Source organism: Plodia interpunctella, chromosome 29 (assembly GCF_027563975.2).
Source record: "Plodia interpunctella isolate USDA-ARS_2022_Savannah chromosome 29, ilPloInte3.2, whole genome shotgun sequence".
In the NCBI taxonomy this organism is placed as follows: domain Eukaryota; kingdom Metazoa; phylum Arthropoda; class Insecta; order Lepidoptera; family Pyralidae; genus Plodia; species Plodia interpunctella.
In genome coordinates, this window is record NC_071322.1 from 284116 (window position 1) to 309384 (window position 25269).

General features: G+C 37.4%; 1 protein-coding gene across 3 annotated transcripts in view; it reads left to right on the forward strand.

The window, feature by feature from the left end:
* The first annotated feature begins 76 nt into the window (after positions 1-76).
* Positions 77-25269, forward strand: part of LOC128682193 (intersectin-2-like) — a 37375-nt gene continuing 12182 nt past the window's right edge. For all 3 annotated transcript variants that reach the window (XM_053766782.1, XM_053766783.1, XM_053766784.1), the window contains exons 1-18: positions 77-230; positions 899-1026; positions 2016-2114; positions 4033-4111; positions 4543-5202; positions 5684-5759; positions 6981-7132; positions 10428-10530; positions 11352-11481; positions 12701-12811; positions 13375-13439; positions 14031-14213; positions 15424-15535; positions 19896-19973; positions 20900-21086; positions 22744-22830; positions 23951-24060; positions 24959-25022. In XM_053766782.1, the coding sequence (XP_053622757.1) occupies positions 907-1026; positions 2016-2114; positions 4033-4111; positions 4543-5202; positions 5684-5759; positions 6981-7132; positions 10428-10530; positions 11352-11481; positions 12701-12811; positions 13375-13439; positions 14031-14213; positions 15424-15535; positions 19896-19973; positions 20900-21086; positions 22744-22830; positions 23951-24060; positions 24959-25022 (2416 nt within the window). In that variant the 5' untranslated portion in view covers positions 77-230; positions 899-906. The remainder of the gene's footprint in view (positions 231-898; positions 1027-2015; positions 2115-4032; positions 4112-4542; positions 5203-5683; positions 5760-6980; positions 7133-10427; positions 10531-11351; positions 11482-12700; positions 12812-13374; positions 13440-14030; positions 14214-15423; positions 15536-19895; positions 19974-20899; positions 21087-22743; positions 22831-23950; positions 24061-24958; positions 25023-25269) is intronic.

Genomic DNA, 25269 nt, shown 5'->3' on the forward strand with positions numbered 1-25269 from the left:
CCTGTCTTGCCTACCTGAGTGGGACGTATACGCAGTGCGTGGCGTGCGTGCAATCGAAAAAAAAGCAAATGACATTATACTGCGACAGTTTCTGTCAAAAATTGTCGGATCAATAATTTCTCTCGCCTCGAAAGTGTCTCGGATGGTAATCTTCAAAATAAATTGAAGTTTTTTGTTCATAAAAGGGGCGTTTCATAAAGTAAATTAAATAAAGTGCGACCGATCTAAATGTAAGTAAAACGTATCTTTTCAATAAGAACTGTATGCACTGTTTCATAAAAGCACAATATAAAAATAGTTTTTACTTTAACAGATTATTTTTCATATTTCTTCTATTTTAATAGTTTTCTCTACCGTTTGTAACATTAGGACTTTATATAATTTTTAATGTAGCTTCCAAATGACTTTAAAAAGTATTAATCCTCTATTACTTACACCCATGTCCAAAAACATTTTATCATTTTATGTTCCAATAAGAATTTGTAAATCAGATCGTACAGTTTTTCCTTGTTTTTTTTTTTACTTTAAGTGCATATGCAAATTTAAATGGCTTTATTATTCCCACAAAACTATAAATAGGTATAACAATAGGAGCAAACTAAATAATATTAAATATAAGTGTAGTTCAAAATAAATAAATACATAAATATATATAGTGACAACAGATTGAGCTCATGCAGCCAAACCCTCTGGAACAATTAGTCTACTTTCTATATTGAATGTTTGGTCTTTCTGTACATGTTTTTTCTCCAATCCATCTACTTTTATTTCCACAATGATCAGTCTACTTTCCTCATTAGTCTACATGTCCCAATGGTCTGCTTACTTATTGGGTGTTTAATCTGGGGGCATGTTGTGAAGTGCTGCACAGCTTACAGCTACATTTTTTTTTTCCCAGACAGCGTCATGGCGGACCCATGGTTAGTACAGCCGCATGAACATGCGAAGTTTGCTGAGCACTTTCGCAACCTCGGTCCTGTCAACGGTGCACTGACCGGAGAGCAAGCTAAGAGATTCATGTTGCAGGTGACATTATTTAATTACTATATCACACAGCTGACCAAAATATTAGTTCTTATAGTTGAATTTGGAATGCCTTCTCACAGGATAAACGTGGGGGGCTGAGAGGTTCGGGGGGGGGGGGGGGGTGAAAATTCGAAATTCTTTATTTAATTTAGGATGATATACACAGGTGAATTGTGGCGCAACAAACTTCACCGCACCCTTTTCTCCAAGGACGTCAATTAACAAATGTAGGTCTTATACATTATATTAAAAATTAAGAGGATGAATTTACATCATTATCAAAAACGACAAAATTTTAATGACTAAATAAAAATAAAAAAGTTGTATTGCCAATAAAATTATTGAAAATTGTCACACAAAAAAAAAATAGCTAAATTTTAGAGCATTGGAGGCTCATGTCTTTAATATTTTGTATTCGGGTTGTCCGTTGGTGGCTCTTAGGATTTTGGCTAAGCCATCGAACAAATTAAACTGTTTTACTATCTATATAATATGTATGTACATCAATTGTGTTTTTATCAACTTTATCATTTATCATTTATTCGCACAAAATATGGCACAGAAAGATGTTAAAATTAAATAGTATCACATATTTTGCCAAACAATGGCAAGCAAATGTAGGGTACATAAATATCAATTAAACTCTAAAATTGTTAATTTCCAAGATTACATTATGTCAACAATAAATAATTTTATAATTTAATTTCAAATATACACAATTCAATTTAGTCATTAGTTAGTCAAATACAAGTAGCACATTTAAAACATTAGTTTGTCATTGTTGATCACACTTGTGAGTTAGTCAGTGATATACACAAATATAACTAAAAATGAGGCAAAAAGCACTGTTTACTATTTTTGCGAAATAATATTATGAGGTGCCAATGTTTACTTGACGACTGGCGCCATCTAGCCTCTTTTATATAACAGCATACTATTCTATGTCAAGTCTATTTTTAAAAGAGTTGATTGTATTCCCCTACTTGCAGTCTCAACTGCCTCCTCCGATTCTGGGCCAAATCTGGTCACTCGCCGACACTAACGCTGACGGAAAGCTGGACTTGAGAGAGTTCTCCATCGCTTGCAAGGTGATTACAGAACATTACTTTTAAAACTACTAACACCCACTACCTCCCACTGTTATAAGGTCCAGGTAGGTCGTTCCGAAATGCCAGTAGTTTGTAGCTTGTGAGAAATAACTATAAATATATAGAAATTAACGAGAAAAAGTGCCTGTGAAGGTCTAATTTCTGAATAAATGGTTTGAATTTTTAATATGAATTTATATTATAATTGCGAATGTTTTTGAGGATGTGTGTTTACTACTCTGTTACACAAAATCTACTGGACCACTTGTTATAAAATTTTGTGCACAAACAGAATATAACCTTGAATAACACAGGTTAATTTTTATCCCCAAATTCCCACGGAAGCCCCGGTGCGCAGCTAGTACTGTATGTATATGTATACTTACTATACTGAATGCTAAAGTCTGTCTGTTGCTGAACTGATTTACAAGAAGTTTTGTGTGAGATGCATATGTTATGTAGTTTAAATAAATAATAAATAAATATATAAATATATTAGGACAAACCACACAGATTGAGCTAGCCCCAAAGTAAGTTCGAGAAAATATAGTATCGTTGAGTTAGTATCCCATAACACGGGATACTAACTCAACGATACTATATTTTATAACAAATACATATATAGATAAACATCCAAGTCCCGGGCCAATCAGAAAAAGATCATTTTCCATCATGACCCGACCGGGGATCGAACCCGGGACCTCTCGTTTCAGAGGCAAGCGCTTTACCACTGCGCCACCGAGGTCGTCCGTTTATGTTGATATTTTGTATATAATGCATTCTATTAATCATAAAAATTATTCTGGAAATTAGTTTGCCTTTGTGGAAAATATTTAGTATCCAATGAAGCTATGTTACGTATGTATTTATGTTCATACACGCCAACGCTATTTTTGTCCATTTTTCTTCTTCAATTACTAGAAGAAACTATTAAGATGAGTATAGTATCTTAGTCGAAATGGGGGACGCAATAATCGACGCAAGAATAGGAACAGGAAAGCCAAGAAGCGCATTCCTAGATGAAATAAAAGAGAAGGCAGAGCTCGTGTTTTATGGTTGGAGAGTGCTCCACCGACAAGAACAAAGTTCATGAATTATTTAATTTTTATAAAACGTTAAAAAATTACGTATTTTCTTTTACAAAATTTATAATCATAAATGAAGAGATTCCAGCTCGTCGCCGCTTGGAAGGGTTCCAAGAAGGCTTTCAGCATTACCCCTCTGAACCGCTATGGTAATCCTCTGTGCAAAGTAACTGCCCGGCCTTGGATCGTCCGTTACCACACGGAGACGCGCTGAAATCTCAATAAAAAAGGATTTTGCCTCAAGACCCCACGGGCCTGACGTCTCAACAGCAAAGTAAAAAATGCCAATTTTTTACTAATCAACGCCCAGCCTAAACCATTGAAGCTATAAACGCGAAATTTGGGCAGTAGCTTTAGGTTATTACGTAGTGCTCTGATAAAAAAGGAATTTTCAAAATTCGACCCCTAAAGGGGTAAAAATTGGGGGTAAAGTTTGTATGAAAAATAACGAAAACCTTTACTGATCTTTTTGAAAATTGGCATAAGTGCTATGCAACAAAAATAATGAAGGGATTTCTTAAAATTTTAGGGTTCCCTTTAGGGTAGTTAAATGAGGGTGAAAAGAAATAACGAATAATCCCATTCAAAATTTCGTCAACTAAAGATATGAGTAGACAGCTCAGCGGTGAACACCATTGAATTCACGCTGTTACTGTCGATGGTTCGAATCTTGAACTTTAATTATATTGAATTAAATTGATTATCTATATAGCGTGATTTCTGTGAAAGTTTTATTATGATTTTACCCGAGCGAAGCTGGGGCGGGCTGATAGTCTCCTATGTACAGACATAAACCACTTCCAGTTTTATTATATGTATACATTTGTATTCAGATCATCAACCTAAAACTTCATGGTGTCGAAATACCGAAGGCATTGCCGCCTTCGCTTCTGGCGTCGCTCAGCCCTTCAGGTATGTGATAAAAAATTTAGTCTCTTGCAGTATTGGCCTTAGACTAAGCTTCAAAAGTCCAAAATCACGTTTCCGTTATCACGTGTCGTGATAGAGTGCAGCGTCCTGTTACACCAAATTGCACGCTCGTTCAGGAACCGAACAGATGTAGCCATTAAGGCGGTATTATAAAAAATTAAACGGGCTAAAGTTAATTAACCGAATTAGGTGTTGTTGCGCGTCGATTTGCATCCAACAGCACATCAAGTTACATGATAGTTTGCATGAACCTCTATGGCCCGGCAATAGCGGCGAGTTTGCAATAATTTGGGTGGGTTGATGTGCAGTCGACTGTACCTCATATGTAGTAAACGTATTACATTGCTACTCACTATTCTCAAAGTTATGTATTAATTAATATTAAATTAATAATTTTATTTTCGAACTTTCAGCTCCTCAAAAGCAATTCACACCGCCATCCAAGCCGCCAATACCGCCCATGCCGAGTATGCCTCCCTCCGTACCCCCCCCAATACCAGCCCAACCCCTCATCTCATCCGCCACTCAACCCCCACAAACCAACCAATCGTTACTCGGAGATTTCGACGCCCCACCCCAACCAATGGCAGCAGCCGCGCCTCTTATACCCCCTTTGATCCCCCCTACGAAACCTGCCGTCCCCGATTTAATTTCTGGGGTGAAAACTCAACCCCTAATTGACAGCCAACCATTAATGAATCAGCCGTTAGCTCAACCGATTATTCCACCAAGCGTACCTGTTATGGCAACTCAACCTCTGATTTCGCCAACTCAACCCCTGATACCACCAACTCAATCAATAATTCCTCCATCTCAACCCCTAATACCACCAACTCAACCCATAATTCCGTCAAGTCAACCCATAATCCCGCCAACGCAGCCTCTGATTCCCGCTCAGCCTCTAGGCGGCCCAACCCCTCTCGTCCCCTCTTCTCAACCCCTAATGGGAGGCACAACAGTGGGGTCCCTCATCAGCAGTCCCCCTCAAGCGATGTCATCAATAGCCGGGTCAGTTCAACCCGTGACTTCGACCCCTATTACGGCCATCAAAACTGACCCCCTTTCTAAACCAGGTAAGATTTTTCCAGCTTATTACTACATATCAACATGGGGCAAAAATATTTTTTTCTATATATCTATGTTTGTAAGTATTGCGTATTCCTCATGGCTGAGGGTTGTGGTCATTACGTAGAATATGAATCACACACAACAACTTCCTTGTCATTATTAATGGAGTGGTTTGCCATTGCCTTCTCCATTTCACACACAAGTTAATAATCAACCAGTGTGCAGGTTTCCTCGCGATGTTTCCCTTCGCCGGAAGCAATTGGTGGCCGATGAAAACTACTATATATCAGTCAGATTGGTATACAAACTCGTGTGGCACGAGTAGGATGCGAACCTGGGACCTTTCGATCCACAGGCGGGCGTCTTAACCATTACACCACCGCCGCTTCAATTCGGATATTACCCGCCTCAAACATACAAACTCACAAACGCTCACCTCTTTATATAATAGTATAGATAGATATAAATGTGTGATTTTTTTTGTAGGTTCAGCGGTGAGCAGCCCCGGCGAGCCGCCGCGGGCGCCGGCCGACTGGGGGGTCCCGCAGACACAGAAACTCAAGTAAGACAACCCTTTCCCCTTTCCAGTGTGTGTGTTATTGCTAACAGGGGTCGCATTTTACTCAAGACACCTGAAGGCATCCGACACGACTTTTCCGACGACGTAACGACGTGGCGAATTGTCGACACACTGGTGAACCTGAACTGTCAACCAGTGGGCAGGTTTCCTCGCGATGTTTCCCTTAGCCGGAGGCAAGTGGTGGTCGATGTGTATTTTGAATTCAAATTCAAATTCAAATCATTTATTCAGAAATTAGACCTTCACAGGCACTTTTTCTCGTCAATCTTTATATTTATAGTTATTTCTCGCAAGCTACAAACTACTACTTTGTTAAAATAAAATACTTTAAGGCTAATAATTAGATAACTTTATTTTTCCTTGTTCTTACAAATTGGTGGATTGGAAAACAGAAATCGAATGACAAATTCAAATTCAAAATTCTTTATTCAATTTAGGATGATATACATCACTTATTGACGTCAAAAATTACTTAAACTAAGTCTACTGCCAGGAATGCAAAAACCAAAAAAAAATCTAGATTTGTAGCGCGCGCGCAGGAATAAAATTTAAATAGTCGTGTTCAATAGCCATTGGCTGCCGCGCGAGCGTTGTGGTGCACTGGCGTAGACACATATTCAATAAATTTCTGTATTGGATTATAAATCTTTACGGATCAGGAGGTTTCGGAAGCTAAACGCCCTTGGGTGCACATCGACTACAATATACAATACTCTGAAAGCAAATATGTTTCAGTATACCTTTTGACCATGTACTTTATTGTGTACTTACATTGTTATATTACTGATAAAAAGATATACATAAATTTATATTTAAAAGATGGTAAGCCCTTCTGGCATGATAGGGTCCAACACGAATGAGTTTCTTTCGGCATTTCTTCTCAGCAGTGGTCGTTCCGAAATGCCAGTAGTTTGTAGCTTTGGTAAAAAATATCATTTAATTTAGAATATAAAGTGAAAAAGTGCTTGTGAAGGCCTAATTTCTGAATAAATGATTTGATTTTGATTTTGAAAACGTCCTCAATTTTTAAATTTGGACTGGTAGTTTTCAAATGCAAAAGGTCCTTATTGTTGAAAGTTGTCATTGTAAAGCATTCATTTTCTGTTAATTACCAAAAAAATGGTTTAAAACCATTGTTAAATGAAATTCTTTAAAATATAAATAAGAAATAAGAAGGTGAAAGCGGAAGTGTGCCGCCACCAGATACACGCAGCTGTTCAACGCCACCGACCGGTCGCTGAGCGGCGCGGTGTCGGGTCCGCAGGCGCGCGCGCTGATGCTGCAGTCGCGGCTGCCGCAGGCTGCGCTCGCGCAGATCTGGGCGCTCGCCGACCTCGACTGCGACGGGAAACTGGGTTTGTTCTTATTGCGTTATCTCTATCAAGTTGTTTAAACGCCAATGTTCGAGTTGAATATTTATGTCACTAGATGGCGATATCTAGTTTTAGAACGCGCCGTCGTGTGTCGCTCATGAAATTATAATTTTTGATAATTGGCTTAACTTTTTGATCATTAAACTGTTGTTAAAATTCTGAAGTTTATATTTCTGTTGGACCCCACGTGTATTTTTGACAAACAGCCGATTGCACACAAGTGAACCTCGCGACAAGCTTTTATGGTCATATAAATTGTGTGTAATGAGTTTATAAGATGATAGTTAAAATGTCAAAGAAAATTTTTATTTCCTTTTTGGAGCATTTAAATAAAAACTTTGTTTTTTTTTTCAGTTTTTTTTTGTTTTAATTCATTTGTATCTATGTATGTTTGTAACGCGATAACTTTACCGTTGGTCTGATTTTGATGATGAAATTTGAAATGTATAATCTGTCAATAGAAGTTGGTTCGTAGGGCATTAAAATCGGTTACGTTATATATATTATAATCAGCACTCGGATCACTATCATAACCTGTTTTGATATACCTTTTGACTATGTACATTATGTACTTTTATATATTATTAGAAAAAAAAAAAACATTGTAAGAAACAATAACGGTAAGCCAATCTGGCATGATAGGGACCAACACTGTTCAAAGGAGTTTCTTTCGGCATTTCTTCTCAGCAGTGGTCGTTCCGAAATGCCAGTAGTTTGTAGCTTGTGAGAAATAACTATAAATATAAAAATTGACGAGAAAAAGTGCCTGTGAAGGTCTAATTTCTGAATAAATGATTTGAATTTGAATTTGAATTTGAATTTTGAATTTGAATTTGAATTTGAAACAAGATGGCAATCAAAAAGTTTGAGACAGTGTTTTAAAAGTTTTTCGTGTGTATGACCACGCAAAATTCAAAATTCAATTGCTTGGTTTATTGCAATGCATACAAGTTTATTCGTTGGACAAATTAAAAAAAACCCCGACTTTCAATATTCATTTCGCTACAGCTTTTGAACGGCTGAACAGATTTTCATGAAACTTGTCCTAAACACACGGAATAAAATTATCTATGACACGAAAAAAACTAAACTAAAATCGGTTCATCCGTTTGGGAGCCACGATGCCACAGACAGATAGACAGACACGTTAAACTTATAACACCCTTCTATTTGCGTCGGGGGTTAAAAATGACACGTGAACTTGAACTTTAAATTCGTTTCATGTTAGCAAAGAAAAAGGACCATAGACAATAACTAGTTACGGGCGCCAAATCAAACTTGTTCGACCACAGAATATTAACAAAATACAATCTAGGGAGGCGCCACAAGCGACGATACACATAATAAAAAATTAAAAGAAAAAAAAACTTTTTAAATTGTTCATTGTTCTTTATTTAAATGCTCCAAGAAGAAGAAAATAAAGAAATATTTTCATTTAAAATGTTAACTATCAACTTATCATTATACACAATTTATATGACCATAAAAGCTTGTCGCGAGGTTTACTTGCGTAATTAAACTTGTAGTTATTTCTTTGAGTAAAATACTTATAGGTAAAAAAATATAGGATGTAGAAATGCATTAAAAATAACAATTCCGCCATCTTGGACGGTCCGCCATATTGGATTTGGAATGACGTCACACAGCTTATCGCTTATAGCCACTGAACCGAGAGGTCCCGGGTTCGATTCCCGGTCGGGTCATGATGGAAAATGATCTTTTTCTGATTGGCCCGGGTCTTGGATGTTTATCTATATATGTATTTGTTATAAAATATAGTATCGTTGAGTTAGTATCCCGTAACACAAGTCTCGAACTTACTTTGGGGCCAGCTCAATCTGTGTGATTTGTCCTAATATATATTATTATTATTATTATTGTCATGCAAACTAAACGTGTATACAAAATTTCAGCTCAATCGGTTGAAGATATCTGCTTCAAAATCGTGTAGCAAGATTCCAATCGAACATACTTACATACATCGCAAGTTAAAAGCTTTTAAAAATGAGGTTTCGTTCACTCAAACACTAACTTTTCACTCAAATGCAGCATTGGACTGCGTGTGATTGTGTCTGTGCATCGTTTGAGCTGTGTCTCTTGTGGCCAGTGTTACATGTCCATATTATTTTCATATTCGAAATAGCTGACATATTACATTAATTTACTAATTTATCGAGCTTCTGCCCGCGGTTTCGCTCGCGTGAATTTCCCACGGGAACAGTATTTTTTCCGGGATGAAAGGTACCCTACCGTACCTGTCCTTCTCCATACTACAAACTATATGTGTATGCAAAATTTCAAGAAGATTCCTTGAGTATATACAGGGTTACTGGTATCAAACACATAACCTCCTAAAGACTACTTGAGTACATCAAAACAAGCAACGTTTATTCTACTGATTCTACTTTTCGTGATTCGTAGATTTTTTTTCATATATAAAAAAATACAATCTGATTAGCGATTGTACACATGTTAACTGCATGCAACAGCCGAGCGACACGAGACAGCGCAGCAGCGTTATGTAGCGGAGTTGAACGTAGAGTTAACGGTTTATAGAAACGACATTGAAACTAAAAAAATGTGTTTCTTTTTTAATTTATTACGTTTAGACAAAAGTCGTAGAACAAAAGATGCCAGTCTCTATGTACCTTATGCGCCTTTGGAAGGTTATGCGTCAGATACCAGTGACCCTGTATACAGCGTGAAGAGGTAACAAAACAAAGTTACTATCGCATTTCTAATACTAATTAGGATTGCCTGAAAATGAAAAGTAAATCGGACTTGATAGACTCGGATAGAATTTAGGGCTAGTATAAGTACATTATAATTCTTTTTTTGTTTTGGATTTGTAGTGGATAGCATGCTCCTCTTTATTTATTTATATTTGCATACCTATATTCGGTAAAACGTGTAGGTCTAATTCATTTTGTATGTATGTACTCATGTTTTTGGCAAATAAATGTTTTCTTTCTTTCTTTCTTTCTTTCTTTCTTTGACTGATTTAGTTTTGGAAACTTGGTCACTATAACATTCTTCCTAAAATTAGATGCGGCAATTTGGTTTGCTTTCGTTAGTAAATTCCAAATAGTTTTATAAGATCTGAAACAGAAATAATTGTTCATCAGAATACATTGTTCACCGAGAAAATTTAAAAGATTTCAACGAGACGTAGTCGAGGGTATTAATCACCCGAGTTGAGAATCGTACGTTCTTCCGAGTGATACATAGCGCTTTATACGATACCTGGTTATGGGGATAATAATATAAATTGTTACAGGATGCGAAGAGTTCGTTCTAGCGATGTATCTGTGTGAGAAAGCAACGCAGGGCGAGCCGGTGCCGGCCAAGTTGCCACCGGAACTCATCCCGCCCACTTTCCGGTGAGTTTCTCGCCGTTTCTCATGATTTCCATATGAGAAATATGTGTCTCATAAACATGTTTTGACGAACTCGGTGGCGCAGTGGTAAAGTGCTTGACACTGAGTCGAGAGGTCCCGGGTTCGATCCCCGGTCGGGTCATAATGGAAAATGATCTTTTTCTGATTGGCCCGGGTCTTGGATGTTTATCTATATATGTATTTGTTCTAAAATATAGTATCGTTGAGTTAGTATCCCATAACACAAGTCTCGAACGTACTTTTGGGCTAGCTCAATCTGTGTGATCTTATGCCTTTTTCTATTTGGTCCCAAGGTTTGACTGCAGATAATGTCTCATGGCATTAAGTTCACCTATTGTTAACTTCTATGTTGTGTAATAAAGTTTAAATAATTAAATATAGCCATTCGGACTCTCAAATCAAATCAAATCAAATCATTTATTCAGAAATCAGGCCTTCACAGGCACTTTTTCACGTCATATTCTAAATTAAATGATGTTTACCAAAGCTACAAACTACTAGCATTTCGGAACGACCACTGCTGAGAAGAAATGCCGAAAGAAACTCATTCAAACAGTGTTGGTCCCTATTATGCCTTCTCTTCTTATGCTCTTCTCTTCTTGCCATCCCGAATATCAAATCATTTATTCAGAAATCAGACCTTCACAGGCACTTTTTCACGGCATATTCCACATGAAACGATATACACCAAAGCTACAAACTACTAGCGTTTCGAGACGACCACTCCTGAGAAGAAATGCCGAAAGAAACTCATCTCTTGTGAATACCGTATGCCAAATAAAATTGAATTAATTTTTATCCAGCCGCGAATCGGTGACGTCTCAGAGCAGCGTGACGTCATACGAAGAGAGGCGCCGGGAGAACATGGCGCGGGGTCAGGCTGAGCTGGAGAGGCGCCGCTCCCAGCTGGCAGACGCCAGGATCAAAGAAAAGGTGGGTTATTACCTCACACACACACATCGGTGGACACTTTAGTTCACTAGGTGTGTGTACTAATTGCCACTAGATGGCAGTGGTCGTGCAAGTCATGTCAGAGGCAGTGTGACGCAGCGAACCAATCACATCGCAGTGTGGTTGTCGTTGCGTCACAATGACGCAATGTGATTGGTTCGCTGTGTCTCATTTGGAATCGATTCGATGGTGAAATTCTAACCCGCACTTCGCCCACAGATGTCGTTACGCAATTTTAATGAAATCTGACACCAGTGTGAGCAACTTTCAATATGAATGAATTTAATTCCTTGCTCTTAAAGTTGACAAATTTAAATTTGCGGACGTATGCGCTTGTTTTGTATGAAAGCAATTACAAATATAAGTTTGTGATTTTTTTTCCCCCATTGTAAAACCCAAATACGAGATTGTGATTTTCTTGTGTAATCGAAAAATACGCTGATGGTAAAAGTATTATTTTTAATTTTCCAATGCCATCCAGGAAGCAGAGGTAATTATCAACATCAAAGTATCAACTCCGTCACGTACATAATAAAACTGTCTGTCTGTACGTAGTAGATATGAAAGAAAAATAATTATAGGAATTGTAGTGAGACTAAAACAAGCCAAAATATATTTATTATTATTGTTGTCTGTCTGTTCGCGTGTCGTGACACGCGGGCTCATCCAGTGGGTCATGCGTGCATAACCCACTGGATGGAATTTGATGCTGTTTTCACGGTTGTATAGCGGAAGGTCTAACTTAAAATCTGGAATAGGTTTCACGCGACTCGTTGCTTAGAACCCGAAATATTGACAATAATGAGTGGACGCACGCAATAATGCGGGCGAAGCCGCGGGCAGAAGCTAGTTTTAAATATAACCATAATATAAAAGAGATAGTTCATTGAGTCGTTTTCAAATTCAATGATAAAACGTAGTAATAAAATAGCAAGCTCATTTCTTAGGCAAGTTGAAAAAAAAAAGACTTTCAATATTCATTTCGCTACAACTTTTGAACGGCCGAACCGATTTTGATCGAACATATCTAAGAAACACCGCATACAATTTAGCTATCATATAAAATGAACCGCATCCAAATCGGTTCACCCGTTGATGAGCTACAGACAGACAAACACATTTAGTGGTCAAACATATAACACCCCTCTTTTTGCGTCGGGAATTAAAGATATCAATTAAGATTAAACTAACGTGTTACCAGGCTGAGCGCGAAAGGAAAGAGAGAGAAGAGGCAGAAAAGAGGGAGAAGGCAAGATTGGAAGCTCAGAAGAGAGAGCAGGAAGAACTGATGAGGAAACAAAAAGAGGAACAGGTAATGTTTGCACTGATTTTACGACCTCGGTGTCGCAGTGGTACAGTGCTTGCCTCTGAACCGAGAGGTCCCGGGTTCGATCCCCGGTCGGGTCATGATGGATCTTTTTCTGATTGGTCCGGGTCTTGGATGTTTATATATTTATGTATTTGTTATAAAATATAGTATCGTTGAGTTGGTATCCCATGACACAAATCTCGAACTTGCTTTGGGGCTAGCTTAATCTGTGTGATTCGTCCTAATATATTTTATATATATAAAAAAAATACAATCTGATTAGCGAGTGTACACGTGTTAACTGCAACAGCCGAGCGACACGAGACAGCGCAGCAGCGTTATGTAGCGGAGTCGAACATAGAGTTAACGGTTTATAGAAACGACATTAAAACTTTTTTTTTGTATTTATTACGTTTAAACAAAAGTCGTAGAACAAAAGATGTCAGTCTCTATGTACCTCATGCGCCTTTGGAATGTTATGCGTCAGATACCAGTGACCCTGTATAATTTTTGTAAAAAAATAGTTTTAGTAAAATTTAAAGTTTTGACATTTTTGTAACCCACAGGAGAAGCGGGAAGCGGCCAGAAAAGAGATGGAAAGGCAATGCCAATTGGAGTGGGAGAAGAAAAGGTGAGTCTGCTTCTTGTAACAGATGAACTTACTGCTTTAAAAAAAAAAAAAAACAAATTCTCTAAATAACAATTAAAATTGCATTCAAATACATTGTGTGGTTTACAAGGAAACAACTTCGAAACGGACAGATAGAAATCAGGCACGTCTTCACGGTATGTTCTAAATTAAACAATATTTACCAAAGCTACAAACTACTGGCATTTCGGTACGACCACTGCTGAGAAGAAATGCCGAAAGAAACTCATTTGAACAGTGTTGGTCCCTATCATGCCAGAAGGGCTTACCATTTTTAACCCCGACGCAAAAAGAGGGGTGTTTTAAGTTTAACCGGTCTGTCTGTCTGTAGCACCGTAGCTCACCAACGAGTGAATTGATTTGGATGCGGTTTGTTTTATTTGATAGCTAATGTTTATGCGGTGGTTCTTAGATATGTTTGATCAAAATCGGTTCGGCCGTTCAAAAGTTGTAGCGAAATGAATATTGAAAGTCGGGGTTTTTTTTTTAATTTGTCTAAAATATAAACTTGTTTAAATATAAATTTCTATATTATTATTTTCTTCTTCTATTTGAATTCTCTCTCGCCTCCAGAATTCGCGAGCTGGAAGCGATGCGCACCGAAGAACAGTCGAAAGTTCTCGCGCTCAAAGCCAAGAGTCAAACTCTAACAGCTGAACTCAACACGGTTACACTACGAGCGACGAACCTCGCCAAAGACATACGAGAAACCAGGACCGCTGTGGCGGCTGCTAAGTGTACCATAGATGGTATGAGGTGAGGCCATAGACTAAGACCTTATCTTTCCATAGGTTTCTCATCTGAAAAAACGGGTTTCTCACTATGAATACTACTATTGAACTTAATAGGTCTATAGGCATTGAGAAATACTATATATATAGGGTTTCTCACGTCTAGCACACGGTTTCTCGCCTTTCTAACTTAAACAAATCCCAATAGATTGAGCTTAAGACAACATGAAGCGGTGGTGGTGATTACACCACCAACCATTAGCTTAAGACGCCCGCTTGTGGATTGAAAGTTCCCAGACTCGAATCCCACACGTGCCACACGAGTTTGTACACCAATCTGACTTGTGTATAGTAGTTTTCATCGACCACCACTTGCTTTCGGTGAAGGGAAAACATCGAGTTTGAGTGAGTGAGTTTAGGACCTGAACTGGATCGCATTAAGAGAGGATGGGAAACCCCCTGAACTCAACACGCTCACGCTCACGCAAGCCACGAGCCTGGCTATAATTTTAAAAACGAGAAACCACGAAAGCTGCCGCGGCTGCTAAGTGTACTGTAGACGGAATGAGGTGTGGCATCTCTGCATAGTCGTATTCCTCATGGCTGAGGGTCGTTACGTGGTCATTACACACACAACAACTTTCTTGGCATTAGAAAATGGAGTGGTTTGCCATTGCCTTCCCCATTTCACACACAAGTTAATAATCGACCAGTGTGCAGGTTTCCTCGCGATGTTTCCCTTCGCCGGAAGCAAGTGGTGATCTATGAAAACTACTATACATGAGTCAGATTGGTATACAAACTCATGTGGCACGAGTAGGATTCGAATCTGGGACTTTTCGCTTCACAGATGGGCGTCTTAACCATTACACCACCACCGCTTCGTCGCCGTGAGGCCATAGACGAACCTTTTAATCGATGTTTTTGGTGGTTTTCTCACCAAGTTCAAACGTTTCTCACCATGTATATGAATGACTAATTTATCAGGTGTGACTAGGTACTGAGAAACACCGGGTTTCTCGGCTCTCAATAACGCATTCGACTAGTGTGAGTATTACGCTGCACACTATCAGTTCGCCGAACTTTAATTCGGCATACATTGCCGGTTTTTCCAAATTGCGGTGAATAAAATCACTCGTACTAACTGCGCAATGTTCGCGCATTCGCGTCGGCGTGTGTCCGAGTTCGGCGACAGTGTGGAGCTGGCAGTGTAGCGGGGATATTCTCGCCCACAGATCAGACAGGGACACGAGTATGTCAGAGATGCAGCAGCTGAAGGCTAAAGTAAAAGAACTCAACGCTAAACAGATCGCGCTCAACAAGGAAAAGGCAGATCTGGACGCCAAGGTCAGTGCTCATTATAAATTATTGACGACCTCGGTGGCGCAGTGGTAAAGCGCTTGCCACTGAACCGAGAGGTCCCGGGTTCGATCCCCGGTCGGGTCATGATGGGAAATGATCTTTTTCTGATTTTTCTTGGATGTTTATCTATATATGTATATGTATTTGTTATAAAATGATGGAAAATGATCTTGTTCTGATTGGCCCGGGTCTTGGATGTTTATCTATATATGTATTTGTTATAAAATATAGTAGCGTTGAGTTAGTATCCCATAACACAAGTCTCGAACTTGCTTTGGGGCTAGCTCAATCTGTGTGATTTGTCGTGATATATATTTATTATTTATTAATATTTAATTCCCGCTCGATTCCAGAAAATTTTCCATCTCAATATTACTTTCAAAAGTAAGTTAAAAAGCATGTGTAACAAATCCATTTAATATTATAAATGCGAAAGTAAATTTGTTTAATTGTCACCTCTTCACGCTCTGTCTGCTCAACCGATCTTCTTGAAATTTTAGTTTATTAAATTATGTTTATTTTTTAGTTTGAAGTTTTGAATGGACACAGGGTACTTTTAATCCAGGAAAAGTGACGGTTCCCGTGGGAAAATTACGCGGGCGAAGCTACGGGCAAAAGCTAGTAAATCATACACCTAAATGTTCACAATCATACTATTTATTCTGCCCTGGTATAACTAAAACGCCGTTATTTGCCAAAGGCTTGTTTCGAGTAAAACGTCGAAAAGCGCGGTAAAAATTTAAATCGATGTCATTCATAAATGACAACACTTATTTAAAACTTGAAGGTACCAAAACATAGATCAAGTAAAATACTATCTAATCACTAACCTATTATTTTAGAAACACATTTTTTTAATAATAATAAAACGTTTTTTGCGTTTTAGTATATTATCTATGATACCAAAATCTTATGAGTCATCGACTAAAATGCCGCTTCGTAAAGAGTAACGGCTTTTTAGCGTTACTATTTCATTTAAAAAATATATTTATTAAAATGCTAAAAAAATCATGACTTCATGGTAACTTAAATGTCGTTATATCCCATAACGTTGTTTTAGTTACATAAAACTATACTTATGATACTAATTCATGTTAGGCTTTTGTGTGATTAACGGCATTTAACTGCTTTCAAGTCTGCTAAACTATGAATATATTTTAATTTGAAGATTAAATTCGGTTCATTGTTACGCTTAAACGCAGTTAAACTAATTACCTTCTAAATTAACGGCATTTAAGTGCAACAGTATAAAAAATATTGGAAGATAGTATTGATCAAATTGAATTTAAAGTTATCAAAATACAGGTTTGAAAATTGTTTTATCAATTCAAATTCCGCTGTTGTAAAGGGGTGTCTAATATTCTAATATTTAATTCGTTTGGGGGTGGTTCGCAGAGCGTTTCGACCGCTGCGGCTGTGCGGTCATTACAATCCGTATTTTTTTTTTGAGGAAGGAATCATTTCCAAAATCAATCATTCATCAGTGCTGGTAGATTTCCCAGACATCATGCGCTTAATGATATAATTCGTTATGGTAAGTGCAAATATTCCTTGTGTTCTGGAACCACCTGGACTAAGTCGCACGGATGGCAAGCGTCCCAATGGCTTGATTTTGGTTCTCTGGCAAAAGGGACGATGTTTGCTTTGGGACGCAACGTGTGTAAGTACGTTTGCTGCTTCTCATATCAGAGATTTCGTTCGTGAGGCGGGGTCAGCAGCGGACAATGCGGCTAAACAGAAACATGCTAAGTACCAATTACTAAAACCATACAACAACCATATTTTTTATTATATTTTTCCTGTTAGATTAATAAAATATTTGACGAAGCATGTGGCGGATATTTTAAATTGTATTTTGCAAAATAAATCATTATTATTAATTAATGAAATCAATCATTCATAACTACAGTACAGAGTAAATAATGTAAAGTCATATAGTAAAACTCATTCTTGTCTTTGTTAAAATTTGACAGTGCGACCGTAGCGGTCGAAACGCTCTGCGAATCACACTTGGGTGTAGCTGGGAAATCTCAGGTAGGTACTTCGGAACAATAATTGGCATCAACAGTATTTTTACGCTTGCGGAGGCCTTGTAGCTCGGGTGTAGTCTTTTTACAGCTGCAGGTATCGGTGAGACTCTATGTTGTTGGTTAATATTAAAGTTCTTCGTAAGATCATTTGATAATTTGGCTTACTAATTCTTACTCGACTTGAATTTGACATAACCTCACTCATTGGGCGGGTCTAAAGCGTTGATTGGTCGGACTAATGCGTTGTTCGGACACGCTCGACGCGCCGCGCAACGTCCCGTGAATCTTCCTCATAGTCCGGCCCTTGATCGAACATCACTCTGGACTGACGAAAGCTAACTTTACTTTTTTATTTTAAAAAAATTTTAATTATAACGGATGGCCATATTGAAACTTAAGAAGAATATTACATATTGACATCAAAATATGCGTTTGATTGTCAAAAGTACCATTTGACCGCCATCAGTCCCAAAATGTTGACAGTCTATATTATGCGATGTAGTGTACATAAGTTCCTCAAGATCAACATGCCAAACATTATGCGATGCTAAAATATACTTATATACTACACCCTTTTTTAGCGTCATCAGTCACATCTTCTATTAACAAGTTTACGTCAAAAAGATATTCCGCGGTGACTATCGATCGAACATCTATCAAGAATACAATATTTTAATCGTGTTTGACTACAAGGGAAACGCTTTACGGCAGTCGCTAACACTAATCACACAAGGTCACAAGCTCCCAGAGTATTATAGCAAACTAATGTTATTGTCATTAGACAGGATAAGTTTATTGTGCAATCTTCAAAACTGCTTAATTCCAGAAACCGAATAGCTACAAATGCCATTTTTAATTTTCTATATAATTTTAAGATTCCATGTGAACTGAAGGAAGCAAACTTATCCAGCCCGAGAGGGCGTCGCTGCTGTTGAATAAATTTGAAATCTTCAAAATAACTTCAGAAAGTTTCTATTTCTGGTCGTCAGATCAAATATCTTTGTCTCTATCTTATTCCACGAGCTGACAGTTCGTTATTGTACCTTAAATGGGCGTGGTTAGCAAATTTAATGGCGATTTGATTGGATGTTAGTTTGAGGTATGTTATTGCAAAATGGAGTGGAGGAATGAGTTAAGGACTGAGAATACGGGGTAAATTTTGAAGTGATAAAAGCTCATTACAAGATATCAATTTTTTTCTTTGCCATCTCTAAAATACATTTACTTCTCATGGAAACAGCCGAAATTCTGTAACAATAAAATAAATACTGTGTATATATGTAAATAAATATGTGTATATATGTATGTGTATTATTAAACACAAAAATAATATTTATTACTAGTTGTCCTATGTCACATATAGACCTCGAGAGTATTTTTTAGTCTTTTCCATCATAGCCTCTCCGTAACATCATAATAGAACGATATGAATATACCTATTTGAATACATATTACATGCATGGCAGGTATTTTATGAATATATAATATTATTAAACACCTAGCTAAAAAACTACTCACCTAAAGCGTCATCGTTGCGAAATTGGCGGGAGCAGACCCGAAGCAAGCGCTTGCGACTCACTAATTCGACCTCCGACCTCTCCGATGGTACCGCGCGCGAGATACGTTAACGACATTTTAGTGTATCACTGTGAGATAACGACACTGCAGTCTAACAGTGGCGGACAACACATTGTTTGAATATTTTCGAAAAGCCGCTATTGGCTTGTAACATACGAAAAGTCAAAACATTAGTAGTAAGCTATAAAGCCGTTATACGACGTTAATCACATTTAAGTCTAGCTTTTTCAATTAACGACGTTTTAACTTAACAATATAATACTGCTCTATTAGAAATAAAATAACAATAACACAGTTAAAGTATTTTTACCCCTTTATAGTGCAAAAAATGCAGTTAACGGCAATATTGACAAGCAACCTTATGATATTTTTTTTAAGAAAGGTATGAGTTATCCAACCTTAGCGGCTGTATAGACTCGCAAAGTTACTTAAAGGCATTTTAGCCTATTTGACAAGCAAAATATGTGTACATAACGGCAATTTTACAATTGTTATTTCCAAAACTAATCAAGCTATCGAAAAATCGCAAATACAGATCGAAAGAGCTTTTTTTTCTCATTTTCTTGCAAACCAAAATTAAAAATCGCCCTGATGTCAGATAACGGCATTTTAGTTATACCACGGCAGTATTGGTGAAAACCGCATAGAAATTTTTGAGTTTATCGCGAACAGACAGACAGATGCGGCAGTGGGCTTTGCTTTATAATAGGGTTTTAGATATAATGTTTAATTTCTAGGCTAAAGCATCAGAAGGCGCGGGTGATGATGGCAAGCTCAGTTTGATGGAGGTCACCCTTAAACAGCTCAGGGATAAGGTAAACATTTTTTTGCTGCCAGCCTTCCGGGCATGGTACCTTGGTGAACTGCAGGTACTGGCATTTTCATAAGTTCATATAAATAGATATATATATATTTAATTTCTATTTATTTATTTTAATGTTTGTTAGTTTAATTTTGTATTAATATCTGCAACAGTATAGACAAAAATACAAAAATTGTAATTCATATTTAATAGATAATTTATTTGAATTATTATATATGATATATAATATCAGAATTTCAGATACAAAGATATACGACTTTTCGTGATTCGTAGTTTACCTTTTTCATATAAATAAGAATACAATCTGATTAGCGATTGTACACGTGTTAACTGCATGCAACAGCCGAGCGACACGAGACAGCGCAGCAGCGTTATGTAGCGGAGTCCAACATAGAGTTAACGGTTTGTAGAAACTACATTGAAACTAAAAAAATGTTTTTTTTTGTATTTATTACGTTTAGACAAAAGTCGTAGAACAAAAGATGTCAGTCTCTATGTACCTTATGCGCCTTTGGAAGGTTATGCGTCAGATACCAGTGACCCTGTATAATATTGTAGGTAAACAAGTTATCATTCTCAATTTTTTTTAAATAAACACCCTGTATATATAGTAATAGATAAAAAGAAAAAATCTAAATAAAGTTGATAAAAAATATATATTTCCACCTTATTTAGATTTTTTTGACAGACAACAGACAGACAAACATGTATAATAAATTATCAATTTAGTTATATGAGTTGTAAGTTAGTACTGGTTTGGATTATGGATGAGCGGTGTCTCCTGGCACAGGCATTTATATACTTAAAAGGGGGCACCAATCGACTAAACAATTTTTGTAAGCGTGTGTTTTTAAAAATAAACAAATTATTATATCAGTATATATGTATAGATTTGGATAAAAATCTTATTTTCCAAAGGTCGAAGCAACGAAAGCGATAGTGGAAACAAAGAAATCCGACTTGGACACGAACCAGCAACAGCTGGCGACTCTGAACGACACAGTGCAGCGGCTCACTGACAAGTGCGCCAAAGTGTGGGAGTTGTATGAGGCGAGGAGGGCGGAGTACCAGGAGAGGAGGACTGCGCCCGCCGAGGCTTGGAACGGTAATAAATATATATAAATAAATTAGCGTTAAATCTACCATACAACACAACACACCACAACACAACACAACAAACCACAATACAACACAACACACCACACCACAACACAACACAACACAAAACAATACTCTTTATTAAATATATAATATAATATAGAAATAATATCTCCTTCACCTATCCGCGGTCAGTAATGTGTCGATCTTACAATAAAACTAATGGCTTGGATATCTTCGGCCAAAGCATCAGACAATTCCGAAATTGTCCTTGAATGAAGCTGTTCCCCCAGAATTTACTTTACAATTGTTTTATTTTCTCCTAATACTCTGTACAAGCTGACGTTTTGTGAAATCTTTCTTTGATCAACTGACTTCGTTTATTTGTTAATTTATGTGAATGTGTCTGAATACGTGTCGAGAATACGTTCTGTTAATGCCTCATTTTATATGATCAATGGTGTGTACACTAAATTCGGTAAAATACTTGTTCAGTAATGTGTAGAGCTGAAGTATAAAAATGTAAAATTGTAATTTGTCTGTATGGGTATCTTAATAAATAAATAAAATAAGCAAATATTGCACCAAAAGCGAAATTCACAAAAAAGAACAATACAAAAATAAAATAAAAAGCACAAAGGCGGACTTATCGCTAATGCGATCTGTTCCAGTCAGCCTTGGGGTGGGAGGAAACGATAATGGAGAGGCGCTGGCGCAGTAAATAAAATAAACTGACACATAATATACACACATATAATATATAAATATATATACAAATTTGTAAAAAAAACCCTAAACATACAAATAAATAAGAAAAAGTTGGTACAAGTAAGGAGATAGTGGAAAGGTAATGTGACTTGACAAGCAGTTTAATTTGGAAATCTACCCCCAAATGGGTATAATCGGGGGTGAAAGTTTGTATGAAAATCAAGTTAAAATGTACACTTGATGGCTATACACAGAAATATTGGTCCTTGAAATTTATGATCTATAATATAATTATTTGGCATAATCAAATCACAACATGCTCATAAGTAAACACATTGATCCAAAAAAATATAATTATTCTGTCTGAAGTAACTATTTTACGCTGACGAAGTCGCGGGGAACAGCTGGTAATTGTGATGAAAGTTGTTTTAATTGTTATATATAAACACATTTTGTGCTAATCAGTCCTGTCCTCCTAATATTATAAATGCGAAAGTTTGTGAGGATATATGTGGTATGTTTGTTACGCTTTCACGCAAAATTTACTGGACGTATTGTTATGAAATTCGGTACACGGCTAGAATATAACCTGGAATAACACATAGGGTACATTTTATCGCGAATTTCCCACGGGAGCGAAGCCCCGTGGCTCGGCTAGTCTCCTAACTATATCCTAACTAATATTATAAATGCGAAAGTGAATTTGTTTGTCGCCTTCTTCACGCTCTATCTGCTCAACCAATTTTCTCGAAATTTTGCATACATGTAGTATGAAGTACGGAGAAGGACACCTTTCTTTCCGGAAAATTAACGTGGGCGAAGCTTCGGGCCAAAGCTAGTGCTTATATAACAAAACATTGTTTTTAATTTACATAAATGAAATAAAAAAATTTAAACAGATTCCTTCATCAACAATTAGACCTATTTTGAAGAAAAAAAAAATCAATTCTATACAGAATCAGCTTGGGGCGCTTCAGAATCGGCTTGGGGCGACGACGGCGCCGCAGCCGACGCATCGTGGGGCGATGCTCACACCACTACTGGTGAGAAACATTAATACTAGCGTTGGATTGTTTAGCGACCCGGCTTTGCACGAGGTTTCCAGAACACCTGTAAACTATATTATATTGTGGCTTTTATTAATAAAGTTTGTTTAATTATTTATTTAAACTTTCATTCACAACATAAAAGTTAACAAAAGGTACGCGGAATTATGTGTCATTCATGTGTTTAGAAACGGTGAAGTTTGTTGCGCCGCTTCTTCTTCACCTGCGCTTTGGAAGCCGGCAGTAGACTTAGTTTTGTTTCATTCATTTATTACTCGCCATAGGATACAATATTATCACTTATCTTCTTCATAGTCGTATTCCTCATGGTTGAGGGTCGTGTGCATGACGTGGAATGAGACACAACAACTTTTTCGGCATTGTTAATGGAGTGGTTTGCCATTGCCTTCTCCATTTCACACACAAGTTAATAATCAACCAGTGTGCAGGTTTCCTCGCGATGTTTCCCTTCGCCGGAAGCAAGTGGTGGTCGATGAAAACTACTATACACGAGTCAGATTGGTATACAAACTCATGTGGCACGAGTAGGATTCGAACCTGGGATCTTTCGATCCACAGGCGGGCGTCTTAACCATTACACCACCACCGCTTCATATCACTTATACAATACATTAAATAAATCTAAATTAAAATTACATAAAATTTCAAATAAAAAAAGTTAAAGCTTTTAAGTAAATTTTTGACGTTAATAAGTGATGTATATTCTATACTATTATTATAAAGAGTTGTGCGTTTGTAATTTTGTAAGTTTGTATGTTTGAGGCGAATTGTCTCAGAAACTACCGAACCGATTTCAAAAATTTGCTCTCTACCGCGCCTGTCCGTCTATTTGCGATAAACACAAAAACTACTGCACGGATTTTCATGCGGTTTTCACCAATAGATAAAGTGATTCCTGAACAAGGTTTACGGGTATAATTTATTATGTTTTTACGAAATATTCGTGGCTTTAAGTTTTAATTTGTGTGTATTTTTTAAAATTCAAAATTCAAATCATTTATTAAGAAATTAGACCTTCGCAGACATTTTCTCTCGTCAATTTTTATATTTATTTCTCACAAGCTACAAACTACTGGATACTTTAATATTATTACAGCAACAGAAGTGGTGCCGTCGGCCCCAACAACGTCTGGGGCGAAATGGCGTTGCGTATACGAGTTCACAGCGCGGACCGCGGACGAACTGAGCCTGCAGCCGGGCGATTTGGTGAGTGGGCGAAAAATGTTGTTATGTAAACCCGTTCAGCGATTTTATGAGATGTGAGCTATTAAATAATATTACAGATACGAGCGAAAAACAATACCCTATCTACGCTAGTCGGATAAAAACAGAATATTTTTTTTTTATTTAGATTTTCATATTTTTTTCGATGAAATATAACAGTGCACAATTTCCCACAGGAACATTTATTTTTCCGTGATGCAAAGTATGTCCTTCTCCACACTTCAAACTGCATGTATGCAAAATTTCAATAAGATCGGTTGAGTAGATAGAGCGTGAAGAGGTAACAAACAAACTTTCGCATTTATCCCCATGGGAATTTCGGGATAAAAAGTCCCTATATGTTATTACAGGTTATATTCTACTCGTGTACAGTCCAGTACATTTTGCGTGAACGAGTGACAAACATACACACACATACATCCTCACAAACTTTCGCATTTGTAACATTAGTAACATTTTCGTTAGGAGAATCTGTGACGAGAGTAGTGTAAATTTGTATCATTTGATTTTTAAGATTTTCAAAGGGTTCTTTATATAGAAGGACTGTAATGACGGCGGTCATAATGCAGACGACTGACTGTAAACCGAAAGGTCCCAGGTTCGAATCCTACTCGTGCCACACGAGTTTGTATACCAATCTGACTCGTGTATAGCAGTTTTCATCGACCACCACTTGCTTCCGGTGAAGGGAAACATCGCGAGGAAACCTGCACACTGGTTGATTATCAACTTGTGTGTGAAACGGAGAACGGCAATGGCAAACCACTCCATTAATAGTGCCAAGAAAGCCGTTATGTGTGTTTCATTCGTAATGACCACGTTCCCAGCCGAGGTGTACGACTGTGAAGATCTATCAAATAGATATTTATATTTTCCACAGGTGAGTGATGCCCCGGCGCCCCGAGGCGACGCTGAACCTGGCTGGAGGTGGGGCACCGCCAGAGGTAATTATCTAGAATAGAATATAAACAAGTTTATTCAAAAAAACTACAGACACACACACACACACACACACACTTAACTACCAAAAAAATTAAAATTAAAAAAATAATAATTTAATTTTTTTTGGTATATCTAGTGAGGAATAGAAAGAAAATACACGACGATGCTTGCTTGTCTTTGCGGCGTCACAGCTACGAATTCAACCGGGTATACGCGAGGATAGAAGAGAGATATATTGTATTAGCGTTT